We start from the raw sequence: 19,406 nt of genomic DNA on the forward strand, positions 1-19,406 counted from the left end.
GCCATTAACATCTTGAGAAACCAGTTTATGGTGGTTTTACAATTCTTTGTAGTATTGCTTAAAGGCTTTGGGGCATACCTATAAATATTTCTTTGGCATTAAAAATACAGTTGCTGATGGCTGAAAGAGAGCAAGTTCGGATGACTTCTTTTGGCAAAAGATTAGTGGTCTGGAACGATGATGATATTGGCTAAACTAGAGTTTGGGGTTAATACATGGATTTAATTTGAATGTTTTTCTAAGTCCCAGTTGAGGTAGTTAACTGAGAACTGAGTGTATCTTTTCTCCTTCCTTTTGCCTTTTATTTTAATCATAGAAGACATTCAGTGTCGATTTGCTGAATGAGAAGGAATGAATGGGTGAAGATAGGTATTTGGAATTAAATGGCTTCATCCATGTTGCCAGGTTTCCCTTAGAAGGCAGAGCTATAAAATCATCTATCTCTCCAGTACCTGTGTTGGAGAACTGACGCTTCGTTTCAGTTTCTTTTATGGCCATGAGTGCTTAGTTGCTTGATCGTGTCCTATTCTTTGTGACACCATGGACTGTAGCCCACCAGGCTCCTCTGCGCATGGAATTTTCCAGGCAAGAATACTGGAGTGTTTTGCCATTCCTTCTCCAGGGGATCTTCTTCCTGACCCAGGGATTGAACCCGCGTGTCTTGCGTCTCCTGCATTGGCAGGTGGATGCTTTACCACTGAGCTACCTGGGAAGCCCGTTTTATGGCCAACCCAGTACTATTGCTTTTACTTGCTTGTTTTTATTGGCAACAACTTCGCTTCCATATAGACCGAAGACATAGTTGGCTAACTTGGACAACATTTGGATTTGAAAATTTTTAATCTGCTTTTGTGTGTGGATAATTAGACGTTTAAGGAGGACAATATTTTATCCTTTTGGAGAATGGAAGTTCTGGAGAAGTGATAACAAAAACTCAACATAGATAAACAAACCTAAGAAATATGTGTTGGCTTTTCTTTCCTCAGTGGTGAGAGGGCTGGCAAGAAACGTCCAAGTGTACAATCCGACACCAAACAGCCTGGACGTTCGCTGGGACTCGGCTCCTGGCCCAGTTCAGCAGTATCGAATTGTGTATTCACCTCAGGATGGTACAAGACCCTCCGAATCTGTAAGTTATGCTGTTGCCTTGGAACTTGGCAAAAGAATGCTGCGGATTTCACTACATCTCCAGCTGTAGTAGTTGCTGGCCCCAGACAATAAGTCATTTGGTGTGGCACTGGGTCTCCTGGAAACTTCCTTTCTTGATAAGCTTAGTCTCATGTTCGTGTCCTGGTTGGTTGCCTGTGAGAATGCAAGCCATAGACAAGCCTGCATGTAATGCTTAAATGATGGCTTTTGATGAATTAAAGTATTACCTACAGGGTTAGTTAGTAAAAATGAATTTTATTTTAAAAATGGAAATTAGCTATATAAGTTAAAAGCCCCAGTAGTTAATGCAAATCATTGCTAGACCTTGTTAATATGGGCTTTTGTTATAACATACACATGTCTTTGTTAAGAAAATACTTTGTTAAAGTTTGCCTCCATTGGCTCTTAACAGATTGCCCAGACTATCTTCAATTCATAGCACTGTGCTATTTTTTTTTAAAGTAGATTAGTAGAGATCAGAAATTACTAATTTGACCTCAAATATGGGCTTCCCAGGTGGTGCAGTCGGTAAAGAATCGCCTGCCAATGCAGGAGACACAGAGACGTGGGTTTGATCCCTGGGTCAGGAAAATCCTCTGGAGTGGGAAAGAGAAACCCACTCCAGTATTCTTTCCTGGAAGATTCCATGGGAAGAGGATCCAGTGGGCTACAGTCCACGGGGTAGCAAAGAGTCGGACGTAACTGAGCACGCATGCATTATCAGAATACCTATGGGAAAGTAAACTTATAAACTAGTTTAATTTACAAGTCTTTACACAATAAACAATGATGATGAACAAAGATTAAACAAATGAGCAATGGCTGTGTTCTGTAAGAATGTTGATTTGCATGTCCCTGTGTGTGTGGAGTATATTCAGACAACTTTGTCCTTACCCATTGCATGGAGTTGCTATTTTAATAGCAAACCTCTGCCCCGCGAGTGTGTGTGTGTGTGTGTGTGTGGGGGGGGTCCCTTCTCTTATGTGTACCTAACATTCAGGACACTTTTGGATAACTGTTATGAGCCCTGGATGTTGTATTTCAGAATCTTTTACAATAAACATAAATAGGAGATAATTGAAGTTAGTAAGGGTTCAGTATGAACTAACTTTTTTTGGAGAGGAAATTTCTGAAGCTAAATTGCATCGACTGCCATGGCTTGGGCATATCTCACGAGGTAGCATAGAAGTTGGCTTCTGCTGTTAGGCTCCACTTTTATTGTAAACGTTATTATGCTGACTAATGAAAGACTTGGTAAGTGTTTGGGTTGTCATCAGACAGAATCTGGCATGTCCTCCCCTCCAGATTGTGGTGCCAGGAAATACCTACACAGTGCACTTGGAGCAGCTGATTCCGGACACGCCCTATTCTGTGAACATCGTTGGGCTCTACTCGGATGCCGAAGGGAATCCCAGCCCTGCCCAGGGCCGCACACGTGAGGCGCAAATCCTTTCTCCACCGGGTTCTCTTGTGACTCAGGGTGGGAGGCCTAGGGGGGTGCGGGTGGGGAGTGAGGGGTGCTGGGGGCTGCCTAAGTGAAGCCTGGATCGCTCCGAATACAGCATTTTCTATTCTGGTTTCACATGAGAACCATAGAGGCGTACTTCGTCATAAGGGAGTAAGCAACCTAGAGAGTGGTGAGGTCCTGCCCTGGGGACGTTTCTTTCATACCTCCCACCCCACGTTCACCGTGATCACAGACTGGAAACTAATTGTTGCATTTATTTATTTAGTACCACGAAGTGGACCAAGAAATCTCAGAGTCTTTGGGGAGACCACCAACAGCCTCTCGGTAGCCTGGGATCACGCTGACGGGCCGGTTCAACAATACAGGATCATTTATTCTCCCACTGTTGGTGACCCGATTGATGAATATGTGAGTCTGATTCTCATTCGCCTGAGCATTTTATTTTGTAGTCTCTTACCTGTTGAAGGGTGAACATCAGCTATCCTCTTTAGGAAGTCCTGTGATCACAGTTGCATTCTTGTCTCTCATGAAATTTTGTGTGACTTTCTCTGATGTGATATTGGAGCAGCTGTCTGTGCCTAGCATGGCCTCCCCCACCACAGCCTATCAGTGTCTTTGGGCTCATTTCTTTTCTAAAGACAGGTTGAAAGATTGTCTTATCTAATATAAATGTGTATATTTTTATTCTATCATGAATTTTCCAGATATTCAGGTGATGTGATTATTTACATCTTAACCTTGTTTTAAATATAATTTCTCCACAATATCTCCCTTCAATCATTGCTGTTGTTTAGTTGCTAAGTCGTGTGTGACTCTTTGTGACCCCATGGACTGTAGCCCACCAGGCTCCTCTGTCCTTGGGATTCTTTAGGCAAGAATACTGGAGAGGGTTGCTATTTCCTTCTCCAGGGGATCTTCCTGATCCAGGGATCGAATGCATCTCCTACACTGGCAGACAGGTTCTTTCTCCTTGAGCCAGCAGGCTAATCAAGCGGTCTTTTCTCTGAATTGAACATTTTTGGGTACACTTTGGTTTTTGAGTATACATACTCTCATATTGGAGAAGGCAATGGCATCCCACTCCAGTACTCTTGCCTGGAAAATCCCATGGATGGAGGAGCCTGGTAGGCTGCAGTCCATGGGGGTGCTAAGAGTCGGACACGACTGAGCGACTTTACTTTGACTTTTCACTTTTATGCATTGGAGAAGGAAATGGCAACCCACTCCAGTATTCTTGCCTAGAGAATCCCAGGGATGGGGGAGCCTGGTGGGCTGCCGTCTATGGGGTCGCACAGAGTCGGACACAACTGAAGTGACTTAGCAGCACTTAGCAGCACTCTCATATTAGTCTTAAACTTTTTGAGTGTCGTATTTTGTCACTCTAGAACCCGATTCAAGTTTCTTCAAGCTTCTTCCTAGTTCTCAGTATGTATATCCATCTACTACAGAGGGACAAACTCACTACTTTCTTTAAAGTTTAATGGTTAATTGATGTGATAGGTTGGTAGAATATGACACAGAATGTTGATTGTAAGGCAGCAAAGTCTGTGCTTTGTAGCCATTTTGTCACATGTATCTTCTTTGACTTAATGGACGTGAGTTTGAGTAAACTCCGGGAGATGGTGAAGGACAGGGAAGCCTGGCATGCTGCAGTCCATGGGGTAGCAAAGAGTTGGACATGACTTGCTGCTGCTGCTGCTGCTGAGTCACTTCAGTCGTCTCCGACTCTGTGAAACCTCATAGACAGCAGCCCACCAGGCTCCCCTGTCCCTGGGATTCTGCAGACAAGAACACTGGAGTGGGTTGCCACTTCACTCTCCAATGCATGAAGGTGAAAAGTGAAAGTGAAGTCACTCAGTCGTGTCCGACCCTCAGCAACCCCATGGACTGCAGCCTACCAGGCTCCTCCACCCATGGGATTTTCCAGGCAAGAGTACTGGAGTGGGGCACCATTGCCTTCTCCGGGACATGGCTTAGTGACTGAAAAACAGCAGTTGTCTTTGATAGTTCTTCCTTCATGATCCCCATGTTGTAACATTTGTTCTACTTGAACTTGAAATATTAAACTCGAATTCAAGCCCCTATTTTTATTAATCAGAAAGTCACATAACTGTCTTTAAGTTTCTGTTCAAGATGAGATAAGCAGTATTACCACACTTAGTTGCTGAAGCAGAGAGGCTCATGCTTTAGTGTTTATTCAGCTTTGCCGCTGACAAATATGCAATTTCCTGTCTTTTTCTGAAGACACTAAAAATGTAATTTCCCCCCACTTCACCGTTTGGATTTAGGGGACACCGTGCTGAATTCACTGTTTTAAGTGATCCCTGTTGTTTGTAGAAGCAGAGCATAGGGTTGGAAGAGAGACTGAGAGCTCTATCTGATTCATTTCCTCTTCATGGGGGCAGTTGAATGCATCTTCCATTTCCTCTTTTTCCCCTAGTTAATATCAGCCAAACTGATCCTCTTGAGGACAGAAGCTGAGTCTACTTTTGCTTCCTGGTGCGCTCCCGTGGAGGGTGTCACACCTGGCCCCTGGTGGGCACCGGGTACATGTATGAGGAAGGAGCACCGTAAAACTGACACAGAGAGCTGAGTGAGAAAGGAGAGGGGCACAGCGATGCTTGGTCACGTGTGTGTGAGATGCTGCCTTTCATTCTCAAGGCCTCCTTCCTTCCAGGAGGCTGGGCCACAGGACAGGGACGTGGCTGATGTACTATTTGAGCTGAGATGTACCTGACTCTAAAACCATTCCCCTTGCTGTTTGGCGGCAGGGAAAACAGTTTGCCCCGCCATGAACACTGTACAACAAGAAGGAACCAGGAGGAAAACACTGCTGTTTATGGGAATACATATTGATCTGAGAATCCTCTAGCTGGTAATAACTTCATAATTTAACTTCCCCTGCAGACCACCGTCCCAGGCAGAAGAAACAACGTAATTCTCCAGCCCCTGCAGCCTGATACCCCATATAAAATTACTGTTATTCCTGTTTATGAAGATGGAGATGGTGTCCATTTGACTGGAAATGGAAGAACTGGTAAATGTCTTCTACCTTTCATAATCTTTAAACTTGGTAGTCTTTGAGTAGCTGTATCTCAGATACTGTATTAATATTGCATCAACATTTGTATCATATATTGCATTTTGTCAAAATGATATGACAACAGAATGTGTTTTTAACTTTTTAAAGGTCCACTAGAAAAAGGAAAATGAGACACAAGCCTGTGTAGTTTTCTTTGCCTGAGACAGCTTTATCCTTTGGAAAGCCACTGCCTAGTCACTGAATAATATTTTAGTTTGTGTGGTATCAGTTATGGCTGTGGCTGTTAATCAATTAAGTGTCAGCAAAAAATACTGTGTCACCATTGAATTGGCCATAAAAAGCAAGATGATTAGTAGTCATCTTCTGCCTTTTCGAAGTTAGGTTTTTTTTAAAAATATTTTTTTCTATTGTTCAGTTCAGTCCAGTTGCTCAGTCATGTCCGACTATTTCGACCCCATGGACTGCAGCATGTCAGGCTTCCCTGTCCATCACCAACTCCCAGAGTTTACTCAAACTCATGTCCATTGAGTCAGTGATGTCATCCAACCATCTCATCCTCTGTTGTCCCCTTGTCCTCCTGCCTTCTACCTTTTCCAGCATCAGGGTCTTTTCCAATGAGTCAGTTCTTCGCATCTGGTGACCAAAGTATTGGAGTTTCAGCTTCAGCATCAGTCCTTCCAATGAATATTCGGGACTGATCTCCTTCAGAATGGACTCATTGGATCTCCTAGCAGTCCAAGGGACTCTCAAGAGTCTTCTTCAACACCACAGTTCAAAAATATCATTTCTTCATCGCTCAACTTTCTTTATAGTCCTAAGTCATTTACGAAGAATTACCAGGGTTCAGGTGTCTTTTCTAGCCCACATGGGTGGCGGTTTCTTGATTTAGATCACAAGTTCTCCAGTTTGGTAGCTGGAATTACCTGAGGACCCTTAGAAAGGCTTATGCCTTGGCACCACTCACAGAGATACTGAAGTAGTCGGTCTAGATGTGGCCTGGACCTACTGAAAGTTCTAGTGCATAGCCAAAGCTGAGAGTCTCTGGCTAAGCTTGGAGGCAGGCTGGCCATCAGTCTACTGGGTTCTGTTAACTGGGCAACATTGCTAAGAATTTTTTTCCACTTCATTCAGCAAAAATCCCCTTAAGTAACACGATTTCAGGGTCCTTGCTACGCTTAATTGCCCAGACTCTTTCTCTGCTTAAACAATCTTGACAACATTACAGGATTTGGGAGAGGAAACATTTGAAAGCTCCCGAGAGAAAAGCAGGACCAGTGTTTCAGCTCAGTCTCTGGAGGCCAAGAATTTGTATTTCTTGACACTTGTCGTCCACAGAACTAAGTCAACAGAGACTCCGTTTAGTGACTCGAGATAATTTTAATTGAGCAATTTCCAATTTTCACTCCCCCCCTGAGGTTTCAGAATATATTTAGATACTTTTCTGGAGGAAATGCCATATTTCAGAATTTTGTTCTTAATCACAGAATCACAGAACATGAAAAATCTCTCCTAGATCTTGAGTTTTCTAGGAAGGGCCAAAGCCACTTCTGGTTTATGTTATTAGAACAGTTTTTTAAGTTGAAGTCCTGATGTGTGTAATGCTGTGAATAATAACTCAGTGGCTGACTATCATGCTATTTCACAGCATTGCTCTTACTGGGAATGGAGTTAGCCTGAGCTCTGGAAGCCCAAGGATTTTCTCTAGGTCTGCTGGTAGAGGTTATAACAGTGTTGGGGAAGAATCTTGTTTTAGTCATTAGCTAGCTGTGTAGTCTTGGACGAACCATAGTTTATTTTTGTGATAAGATGGTTGGGCTGCTGCTGCTGCTGCTAAGTCACTTCAGTCGTGTCCAACTCTGTGCAACCCCATAGACAGCTGCCCACCAGGCTCCGCCATCCCTGGGATTCTCCAAGGCAAGAACACTGGAGTGGGTTGCCATTTCCTTCTCCAATGCATGAAAGGGAAAAGTGAAAGTGAAGTCGCTCATTCGTGTCCTACTCTTTGCAACCCCATGGACTGCAGCCTACCAGGCTCCTCTGTCCATGGGATTTTCCAGGCAAGAGTACTGGAGTGGGTTGCCATTGCCTTCTCCAGATAGTTGGGCTAGATAGTCTCAAAATTGCCTTTTTTTTTTTTTTGCTCTAACAGTCTTTGATCTATAACATTCAAAAACTGGTATGAGATATATTTTAGTCTCTATGATTCTGCATCATATAACATACTGGTTCTGGAAATCACCAGTTCCTGAGTCTGTTTGATTTGCTGTCTGAATTTGAAAAATTTCAAAGCTTTCTGTTGAACATTTCAGTGCTTATTAATTGTTTTTTGGATCAGAACATTATGAGATATTATTAATATGCTCTCATGGGGCTTCACGGCCAATATTCATAGTCAATACTCATTAAGTTCTATGCTTAATGTTTGTTAGTCATTGTTTGTCAATAAAAGGTCAGTAATGTGTGCCAATATTTGTTTTCAGTGGGATTACTTCCTCCTCAGAACATACACATCTCTGATGAATGGTATACCAGATTCAGGGTGTCCTGGGATCCTTCACCCTCTCCTGTTCTTGGATATAAAATTGTGTATAAGCCAGTGGGTAAGGAAACAACTTTGTTATCTTAGAAATGCCTTAGAGGTTTGTTTGTGTATGAGGGTGTTTTTAATTGCATCCTCCATGATTAGATTCTCCTGATAGTTCAGTTATCACATCAAGATCTCTCCTACCAAAGGTAACATTTCTAGAAATAGTATTTAAGCCAGTGGTTTAAGGTATCTTTGTTACTATGGGTTTAGATGTTACTGTCATTAATTTGCATGACTAAGATGTGTGATCTGTTTCATAAAATTCCACAAATTGAAATTGTGTTCAGACAACCTATATGTTATTATGCTTGTGAAATAATGGGTACTTAATTAATATAAACTATTTCTGTATTTTCCCCATTATGTCAAGGTATTATTCCATTTGGGGCATGTGCATTTTAGTTTATTCACAACAGGCTTGCTTTTCAACTTCCCACTGACACTTTCACTTTTAAATGGATGTCCTGTCTATTATTTGCCATCTTTGTTTCCATGTTCTATCTATATGTTTAGCAAAATGGAATGTGCTAAATTTGCTGAGGTATCTTCCATGTACCCAGGAAAGGTGTGAACCAGAAAAAGGAAAAGGAGAGAAGGCAAATGTCAGGATACATGAGCTGTACAAGAAACAAAGAGACAACTTCAAAGTGGAGGAATGGGATGCAAGACAGATGTTTTTAAATCATCTCTACAACAGGAAAATGTTAATTGAGAACCTAGTGTGTACAGAGTACTATGCTGGCAAAATGAGGCTTTAGAGAAGAAGCTTGAAGTCTAGAGTAGTTGACTGTGTGATGATTTATTCTTTAAAGGAGCATTAATTGCACACATGCTGCATTCATTAGCACACATGTTAGGTATTCTGCTACACTTTGAGAATAACAAGAAAAGGATTGTGTCTGCCTACAGTTTTGTATTCACCGTATAATGTAGCATGTATTACGGGGAGCAAGTGCATAAGGGCTATGAAATCAATAGTGTTCATACTATCATTTAAGTCATTTGATTTTAAGAAAAAAATTGAGACTAGGGATAACATATTTCTCTGTATTTTTGTGATTGTAATAAAAGGTTCCAATGAGCCCATGGAAGTCTTTGTTGGAGAAGTGACATCATACACATTACACAATCTCAACCCCAGCACCACCTATGATGTGAACGTCTATGCTCAGTATGATTCTGGACTCAGTGTTCCTCTGACCGACCAAGGCACTACATGTGAGTCACGTAGCTTTTTGTGGTTGTAATAAAAAGTGTAGTATAAATGATCAGGTCAGTCTGTTTTAATTTTCTTCCTTAACATATGCATGTTTCCTCAGCATTGAGCAGGTAACCCTTTTGCGTCCAGCTAAACAAATACTTTGGCCATATAATCAAAATTAGAAAATGTGTGTGTTGAGATATGTTTATTTCATATAAAGTACATTTTAAAATTTGAAAGATAAAAATTTTGGAATTATTATTTCATCCATGAATAATATGTAAGATCATAGAGTTGAGAACTATGTGGTTTTTCCTGACATTTGATGTTAAACACGGGCTTCCCAGGTGGTTCAGTTGTAAAGAATTCACCTGGCAATGCAGGAGATGTAAGAGATGCAGTTCAATCCCTGGGTTGGGAAGATCCCCTGGAGTAGGAAAAGGCAACCCATTCCAGTATCCTTGCCTGGAAAATTCCATGGACAGAAGAGCCTGGTGGACTATAGCCCATGTGGTCACAAAGTCACGACTGAGTGACTGAGTAAACACATGCACAGCTGAAAGTTTTCATGTAAATGTCATGATTACTGATTCAGCCCACAGACAGATTTTGTTATCAAATGCTTTAATGAATACTTCAGAACTTAGCAGATAGAATTTCAGAAAAAATTCTCATTATTTTTCATGAGATCTTGGACATTCACTGTGTTGAGAGGGGCTACAGACAGACCTCGTTTTATTGCAGTTGGCTTTATTGCACTTTGCAGATGCTGCATTTTCTGTAAATTGAAGTTTTGTGGCAACCTGGCATGGAGCAAGTCTACCGGTGCCATTTTTCCATCAGCATTTGCTCACTTCATGTCTCTGTGTCACATTTGGTAGTTCTTGAAATATTTCAACCTTTTTCATTATTATTATGTTATGGTGATCTGAGATCAGTGATCTTTGGTGTTACTATTGCAAAAAGATTACAATTAGCTGAAGGCTCAGATGATGGTTAACGTTTTTAGCAATCAAGTATTTTTAATGAAGGTATGAACATTACTTTCTTTATACAAAAAGCTGCTGCTGCTGCTGTTGAGTCGCTTCAGTCGTGTCCGACTTTGCACGACCCCATAGACGGCAGCCCACCAGGCTCCCCTGTCCCTGGGATTCTCCAGGCAAGAACACTGGAGTGGGCTGCCATTTCCTTCTCCAATGCATGAAAGTGAAAAGTGAAAGTGAAGTCGCTCAGTCATGTTCAACTCAGCGACCCCATGGACTGCAGCCTACCAGGCTCCTCCGTCCATGAGATTTACCAGGCAAGAGTACTGGAGTGGGTTGCCATTGCCTTCTCCATACAAAAAGCTACTTCACACTTAATATACTATGGTATAGTGTAAACATAACTTTTATATGCTCTGGAAAGTCAAAATATTCATGTCGCTCGTTTACTGAACCAATATTTGCTTTATTCTGGTGGTCTGGAACTGAACCTGCAGTATCTCAGAGTTATGCCTGAATGTGGAATTTGCTTCTCTTGAAAATAAGTGATAAAAAGGGAAATCCATTTTGACTGTACCATATTTTCATGTTTGTTTCATGTATATTTCTTAATAAGGACACAATGTGAACAATGTAAGACTTTAGGCATTATGTTTTTCAGCCACAATGAAAGTTTTAAAAATGTGCTAGGATTAAAAGTTTGCTTTTTGTCTTTGTTTAGGAAGTAAGTCTATTTCTTCCTGCCTTTTTTTTTTTTGTAGTGTATTTGAATGTGACGGATCTGAAAACTTACCAAGTCGGGTGGGATACATTCTGTGTCAGATGGTTGGCTCACCGAGCAGCCACTTCCTACAGACTAAAACTAAGCCCCGCAGATGGTACGTGTGCAAAAAAAAAAAAAGATACCTGGAGCACATAGTAGTCACATTTTAAACTTTAGTAAAGGTGTTATTTTGAAACATGTATAATATCATATATGAAACGAGTTGCCAGTCCAGGTTCGATGCACGATACTGGATGCTTGGGGTTAGTGCACTGGGACGACCCAGAGGGATGGTACGGGGAGGGACGAGGGAGGAGGGTTCAGGATGGGGAACACCTGTATACCTGTGGCGAATTCATGTTGATACATGGCAAAACCAATACAATATTGTAAAGTTAAAAAAGAAAAAAAAGATGTTATTTTGGTTATAAAATGACGCATCAACATGCCTTTAAATATAACTATTGACAATGCTGGCGTTGTCCTAACCAGGAACCAGAGGACAGGAAATCACAGTGCGTGGATCAGAAACCAGTCACTGCTTCACCGACCTGTCACCAGAAACTGATTATAGCGTCACTGTCTTTGTGCAGACACCAAATCTTGAGGGACCAGGTGTCTCGGTCAAAGAACGTACTAGTAAGTGCTTGAGTAATCTGGGGAGTCTCTGTAAGGCTTCAGAATAGGATGCTCTGGGTGTGGGAGGCTGAAGTGACTCCTGCGTGACCACTTCTCGCGAACAGCAATAGTGAGGTGATGGCAGGTCCTTGAGGTGGGGGTTTGTGGCCGGCTCAACACCTTTATCTGCAGCAAACCTGTGCTGCCCCTCTTAGGTTTGGTATAATAAGGAAAGACCTCAAAGAGGGAGCTGGCTCTAGCAGACAGTGAGAAGGTGAATATGTGTTGCATTAGTGACCTTTGTCCATTCTCCCTCTGATTCTGGGCTTCAGTTCCTGCTGCAGTCAATACTGTCTGCCAATGGTACCAAATTTGGATGAAATAGAATTCCCAGCATCAGTGCCAGGGAGACTTAATTTGTTGTCGAGGGCTGAAATGGCTCTTAAGATTTACTTTCTGTGATACGAAATATGCACGTGTTGTGGTTTTCTAATTATTGTTTTAAATTCTAGCCTTAAAACCAACGGAAGCCCCGACAGAGCCACCCACACCCCCTCCTCCTCCTACAATTCCACCAGCCCGGGAAGGTAAGTGATACTATCAGTCCATGCATTCAGCTGCTGGGGACTGAGATCCTTCTTACTTACGCACCCTGTACATCATTTACAGTTGACATAGGACATTTCTGATTTATTATTCCTGCGGAAGCGTTTTTAGATCAAAGGCAAAGATGACCAGTCATGCGCTCTTCCCCTGCTCCAGACACATTTTAGTGTGACTAAAATCAATCATAAACCACTGCAGCTCTTCAGTGGAGCTCTGTTTCCTCAATTTTGCAGATGAACGTCTAGTGATGCCTTATATAATCCATAGTCACATGGTGGGCATTTCTTTCTTCTGGCTGTTGGCATTAACAAGCACTGGGAACCTTTGGGGCTAAATCTGCAATGTAACTCCTGTGGCCTTTGACTTTGGAATTCCTGGCTTCTGACCTGAGAGGCCCTGGATTACACAAAGCTGAAAAATTTCTATTCACCAAAGCTGGAGACATAATTGTCACTTGCAGAGAACTGGTAAAAAGACATATACTGAGCTATTCCTACTGGTCTCTCTGTAATTTGGGGCAACGCTCAGAGTTTCATCAAGTTAAGTTTCAGGTGACAGAGGATGAGATGGTTGGATGAGTCATGGACATGAGTGTGAGCAAGCTCCAGTAGGTAGGGAGGGACAGGAAAGCTGGCGTGCTGCAGTCCGTGGGGCTGCAGAGTCGGACATGACTGAGCGACTGAATAACAAATTAACTACCGGTTTATTCTTTTCCTACGTTCTGTTTCCAGCATTTAACTGAAAGCTTTTCAGACTTTAAAGATTTTTTTTTTTTAATTTTGGAAAACTTAGAAGGCTATGATTTTATCTTAGCCTTTTTGATATGATTTTATCTTATGATTTTATCAAGTCTATTAAAGAAGTAAAATTAAATGTGTATTATTATAGGATAAAATAGTTGAGTTTCTTTAAATTAAACTTTTGAAAAGAATTCAGTAAATAATTTTTGCTTAAAGACATGCTAAGGTCTTAATAGACGTTAACTTTTATTTTGGAGCAGTTAAATTTTAGAGCAGTTTTGGGTTCACAGCAAATTTGAACTGAAAGTACATGTAGGTCCCAGACATGCCCTGCCTCCTCCCATCTAAACCTCCCCCAACTCTCAACATCCCCCTGCTGCCAGAGTGGGATGTTTGCCACATCCTGTGAACCTATATTGGCACATCATTATCATCCAAAGTCCATATTTACATTAGGATTCATTCTTGGTGTTAAATATTCTGCACATTAAGTTTTTGTCACTAAAATGTTGTTAAATTCTTATTTTCGGAATTTTCTTAAGCCTTCAAGTCTGAAGATTTAAAGATGTTTCTTTATTTTATTCCTCCCCTTTCCTCCTTCCATAGGATTCTAGTGGCTTAATTTAAAATTTAAAAGACACCTTATCTGCATCAAGTCTTTGATGATTATGTATAGAATCTCCAAACCCACTGATGACTCAAGTTCTGTGAATAATTGTTTTTAATTTGATTTCCTCCACATTCATTGTTTGAAGCTACTTGAAGAATTCTATATGGAGGGAGCATGTGTTTGCAGAATGTGTGCAGATGGCGTAATTCCAGAGCAGAGATTGAGAGCACTTCTCAAACTTTACTGTGGGCTCGAATTATCTGGCACCTTGTTACTGCTGATTCTGATTCAGGAAGTCTGAATTCAGGGGTGGGGCCCAGGACTCCATTTCTATCAACTTCCCCTGTGATGCTGTTGCTGCTGGAACCACAGAGGAGTAGCAGGGTGTTAGACTACATTTCTCAGTTTTGTAACTTCACTTGAATGAAAGAATTTATGAGACTTTGGGCTTCTTTTGTGTTTTCTCCCCCAGTGTGCAAAGGGGCCAAAGCAGATATTGTATTCCTGACCGATGCTTCCTGGAGTATTGGGGATGATAATTTTAACAAAGTTGTAAAATTCATCTTCAATACCGTGGGAGGCTTTGATGAAATCAGTCCTGCTGGAATTCAGGTGGGTGTCGTTTCAAAGGTTATTCATCTGTAGTGTCTTGCCGTTTCCTCCAAACTTCTTAAGTACAAAGACTTTTCAGTATAAACTCAATTTTGACTTTATTTTCTATTTTCTTTACACATATACTTTTGGGAAGGGCTTGGGTGTAAATGATAAAATGAATAGAAAAAAATAAGTATTCCTCTAGGTATTCTCTTGGCTAGATGATGTTCTTGTTGAAGAATTTAGGGAATTCTAACTCTAACTTGCTGCTTAAAACTTCTGACAAGGATCCACTTTCACAAAAGATCACTTTGTGTTCTGGAAGTTAACTGCATTGTAACTGTCCTACCCTGTTAACTCAGAAGATCCAGGGATGATTAGTGACTGGTTGGGGTGTGGAACCCTGTTGTCCCCTCTGTCATGACACTCAGCGCCAGTGGCTCTGTTACTTATAATTCAGATTCTGCAACCTTGAAGACCCATTTCAATTCCATGCTTTCTGGAGAAGTTTCCTTGATAGTTTTAGGCATTCTAGACTCCTGAAGGGTTCTGTTTGTATTGCTGCTATGGCCCATACCACTTTATATCGTCATTATTTGTGTGTTTCTTTTCTGTCTAAATCATTGACTCCTAAAGGCAAGAGACTATTGTTTTATTATTTTTTTGGAATTTTGTTCTTTCCTTCCATATTTCTCTTGGTGAGTTTTCTTTTTTATTTTGGCTGTTTGTACCTCTTCATTGTGACATCTTAGACATGTTATGAAAATAAGAGCTTTTGACATAAACCACAAATAATTCTGCAAACAAATCACGTCTTCTTTTATGGACTAATGTTTTATGGAATATATTAAATTTCAAATCCCCAAATAATCCTGTGGATGTTATTCCAACCCAAGATGAGTAAAATGTCAGGCTAGTTATGTTCTTAATTTAATGTGTCAGCAACTAAGCCATTTTAAAAATCCTTTTAGAAATTAATATTTCTGATAAAATATAAGAATAAAAAAGCTACCATATTTTATTAGCTTCCATGTGCTACTTAGTATATATGATTCTTCTTCCTTAAAATGACTGAAGAAAGTAAGTATAATTGTTTCCGTTTTGCTGATAAAAAAACGAAGACCTGGAGATGTTGGGCACTTGCCCAATGTCACAGAGCTATCAATCGGCAGAGTTTTGATCCCATTGATCCTGTGTATAAAGCCTATAAGCTTTCTACTAAATCACACCGCCACTGAGTTTGTGATGAGTGATGATTATTGTCACACATGTGCCATTTTTATGTTACCATGGAGAATAGATGGAGTCAGTAGAAATGAGAAACAATTGCTTAGCCAACATTTGAGCTCAAGATAGTATGTTCTCATTTCTAATCCTGGAACCTCACTGCTCTCTAGCTTCATGCATCCCTTCTTACATCATGGACAATAAATACAGTGCATGTACTTTATCAGTTATCAATTACTGACACTTTTATGAAGATCAGAAATTCGAGAATTTAGTGAGACAATGATAGTCAGTGTTATAATATTAGCTGTAAAGTGTTTATAATATTTCATCAGGTCGAATACACTTCTCTTTCCCATTCTGCAACTAGAGGACTCATTTGAAAATTGAAACATAAAAAGAGTTGACTTACCCTCACCACCAAACTGCCTTTCTCTTCAGGTCTCATTTGTGCAGTACAGTGACGAGGTCAAGTCTGAGTTTAAGCTGAACACATACAATGACAAGGCCCCGGCCCTGGGGGCCCTCCAGAACATTCGGTACAGAGGAGGAAACACAAGAACAGGTACTGTTCATCAGCAGGTACTTAGACTTTTGCTCTCCAAAGCCTTTGGAGTGATGGGCTGAGTATAACTCTAACATTCAAATTCTTATCCGTTGGGTGTGACTAAAGGCATTTGGATAGTTTTCACTGATAAGACACAAACATGTTCTGTGCCACATTCTACAGGCAAGGCTCTGACCTTTATCAAGGAGAAGGTGTTGACCTGGGAGAGCGGCATGAGGAAGAATGTCCCCAAGGTGCTGGTTGTAGTCACGGATGGTCGGTCGCAGGATGAGGTCAAGAAGGCGGCTTTGGTCATCCAGCAGTCAGGTAAACACAGGCATACATTTGACGCCTAGGGATTGCCCTCACTTATTTTACAGTTTCAAACATCCAGAAATGCTTGGAAAAGACCAAAATTATGGATTTTACTTTATTGTTTCTCTTTGACTTTATCCTCTTCCATACCCTTCTAATGTTATTTTACATTTAATCATGGAACAGTTGGATAATTGCTCAGCAAAGACATGGTGTATTCTTTGTGTAAGACATGCATGCCTCAGGCTCTGTCCCCTGTAGTGGTTGGAAGGGTACAGACAGCAGTGATGGGATGATCCTCAAGCAGGCTTCCTGCTGTAGCAGAAGTAAATCTTGATGCTGGTTCAACCCACTCTAAGGAGGGACATAGGTTTAGCATGACCTGGTAGACTCATGCCCCAAACAGATTGCTGGAAGGTTCACTGCAAAGGAGTGGAGAGGCATCTGGGGAGACGTCACTGGTGTAGATCCTGGCAATCAAACATTCTGAAAGCCTGTAGCAAGAATGTTACACTGCCCTTCAAATTAGTTATGTCAGATGATTAGAGATGAAACAAGATCTTTATAGTGCTTGCTTTAACAGCCTCACTCCTTCAGGCAGGGTCCAAGGTGGACATATTTTAGAGAGAATTCTATGCTATGCATGATTTACTCTGGTCTAAATTGTAAAGTACTTCATTATATAGAGTTTGTCATCTGCACATGTATGGGTCTTTGGCTAAAAGTCTGAGTCATGATTAATACTAAGTCATACTGTCTTCTTACAATAGAGATCATTCTATGCACTGATGTTTTTATAAATTATTTCCATTGTGGTTAGGCACTTTGAACCGATTTCTTCATATGTTGGGCTCCTCGCTGATTTAACTTTGGGATTATGAATGATTGCTCCTCAAGTTATCTTGTTTCTAGCTAATTATGTAACCAGTTCTTTATATAGCCTATTTTTCCTGCTGTCGAATTAAACTTTTGTTTATTTGGGTTAGCCTAAATAAATGAAAGTTTATTGCCAGCGGGAGTTGTAGATTTCATTTTGAAAGTGGTCAAAGTGCTGACTTTGAGCCTGAGTTTATTGAGTAAATTAGTTTCAGGAATTCAGTTAAAATGGGCCTATTGTTGATTTCTGAGTCAAATCGGCTTAAAATGCTAATGTTGCCTAAGATATCTGCAGAATTAATGGGTATATTTAGGATGTGTGGAAGGAAATGAGTGCTACATTAAGCCATTTTGTTATTAAAATGTTCACCTTTTAATTGTTAAGATTTTATTTTAGGAAATCCAATTAATTGAATTTTATATTAATGGGTATATTAGGATGTGTGGAAGGAAATGAGTGCTACATTAAGTCATTTTGTTATTAAAATGTTCACCTTTTGATTGTTACGATTTTATTTTAGGAAATCCATAAAAAAAAGTATGTTGAAAGAACTTGATGCATAAGCTGAGAAAATTTGGCATCATTTCTGATAAGATTTTATTTTGAATTGTTTAGACAATAAAAGTTTGTGTAATTCTGTAAACATTGCTCTGCAGGGTTCAGTGTCTTTGTAGTTGGCGTGGCTGATGTCGACTACAATGAACTTGCCAACATAGCGAGCAAACCAAGCGAACGGCACGTGTTCATTGTGGATGACTTTGAATCTTTTGAGAAGATCGAGGACAACCTCATCACATTTGTGTGTGAAACTGCCACTTCAAGTAAGTCATGGTCCATATGGATCCATAGTCTCACTTGTTTTGAAAAGTAACTACTGTGTAGACCATTCCTTATCCTAACCAAGATCAAGTCTGTGCATAAATAGATCCTGGGAAACCACTTGAGAACCTGATGAATCACTGTTCCTATTGAGATCATGCTGACTGTGTGCTTGTCAGAGGTCCATTTTTAGTCTTGAAGATGCAATATTCCTTGTATGGAAATAAAATGTTTGTATATATCCTTTTCCCACCATCTCAATGCCTGTGACATTTGAGAAAATGAATCTTCAACTTAGAAATGCATTTATAGAAGCATTTCTGTGAGGTGAAGGTTTTCCCTGTTAATAATCAATTGGTATTTGTTCTGTCAACATCTGTGCTTCAAGAGAGCCATGAAAAAACAGCCTTATGTGAGTGTTCCCTGTAGAAATGCACTTGGTTCTTATTTGTTTCTTTGGGTATATTCATGGTATACCGAGACCTCCAGTTTAACTTTTGAGATGCAGTGAAGGACAAAAGATTTAAATCCATTTGTCCTCCTCCCCATTCATGAACTCTGATTTTTGGAGTATTAGATTAAGGAGATAGTTGAGTGGCTCATCTAAACCCCTAATCCCAGGCAGAGCTGTGCTTTTTAAGTGTTGTTTTTTTCCCCTATTAAACATTATATTAGAATCTCAGAACTCTGGTTAGAGGCAGAGGAAGTAAACAAATGTTAATGGCTTACTGTAAAAATTAACACTGCAGCTCAGAATGGAGCTGCACTAGTGAAAGGAGCAGGGAGGGAGCAGCAGCTGTTCCATCCATTCCAGGGAGTCTTGCATGCAGCCTTTCCTGTCCCAGCTCCGGGCCCCAGGTTGGGACCCCCTGCACACCTGCCCCTGGATGGTTAGTGAGGAGCACGAGCCTCCAGCATTTGGCCGAGAAGAGGACTGGCTGGCAACAAATTCCTCCTGCCCTTGCATAAATTTAAAGTTCCTTGGGCGAAAAGTTCTTTAATCCATCGAAAAAAATATATAAATTTCCCCCTTTAATTCTGTCTTACCATTCTTAAGAACGTTGTAAAATTCCAGGTGGACTGGAGACTGTCCAGAAAACATGGTTACACTACTCAATAGTATAATTTCTCCTACAAGTTGAAAATCTACACAAAACCACTTAGAAAAGGTTCGATTGTTATGTTCTGTAAATGAATGAACAGTTTGGTTACTTGCTGTCCATATGCAGGTGCTTTCTGTGCGTGCGTAATGTTAGTTT

General features: G+C 40.7%; 1 protein-coding gene across 3 annotated transcripts in view; it reads left to right on the top strand.

Annotated features, from left to right (window-relative positions):
- Positions 1–19,406, top strand: part of COL12A1 (collagen type XII alpha 1 chain) — a 119,866-nt gene that overhangs the window by 67,136 nt on the left and 33,324 nt on the right. For all 3 annotated transcript variants that reach the window (XM_006062002.4, XM_006062003.4, XM_006062004.4), the window contains 13 exons: positions 987–1,129; positions 2,455–2,584; positions 2,883–3,025; positions 5,525–5,654; positions 8,141–8,260; positions 9,319–9,465; positions 11,193–11,309; positions 11,687–11,833; positions 12,325–12,399; positions 14,241–14,380; positions 16,031–16,154; positions 16,320–16,463; positions 17,985–18,149. In XM_006062002.4, coding sequence (XP_006062064.2) covers positions 987–1,129; positions 2,455–2,584; positions 2,883–3,025; positions 5,525–5,654; positions 8,141–8,260; positions 9,319–9,465; positions 11,193–11,309; positions 11,687–11,833; positions 12,325–12,399; positions 14,241–14,380; positions 16,031–16,154; positions 16,320–16,463; positions 17,985–18,149 — 1,725 coding nt within the window. The remainder of the gene's footprint in view (positions 1–986; positions 1,130–2,454; positions 2,585–2,882; positions 3,026–5,524; positions 5,655–8,140; positions 8,261–9,318; positions 9,466–11,192; positions 11,310–11,686; positions 11,834–12,324; positions 12,400–14,240; positions 14,381–16,030; positions 16,155–16,319; positions 16,464–17,984; positions 18,150–19,406) is intronic.

Source organism: Bubalus bubalis, chromosome 10, assembly GCF_019923935.1.
Source record: "Bubalus bubalis isolate 160015118507 breed Murrah chromosome 10, NDDB_SH_1, whole genome shotgun sequence".
Taxonomy (NCBI): domain Eukaryota; kingdom Metazoa; phylum Chordata; class Mammalia; order Artiodactyla; family Bovidae; genus Bubalus; species Bubalus bubalis.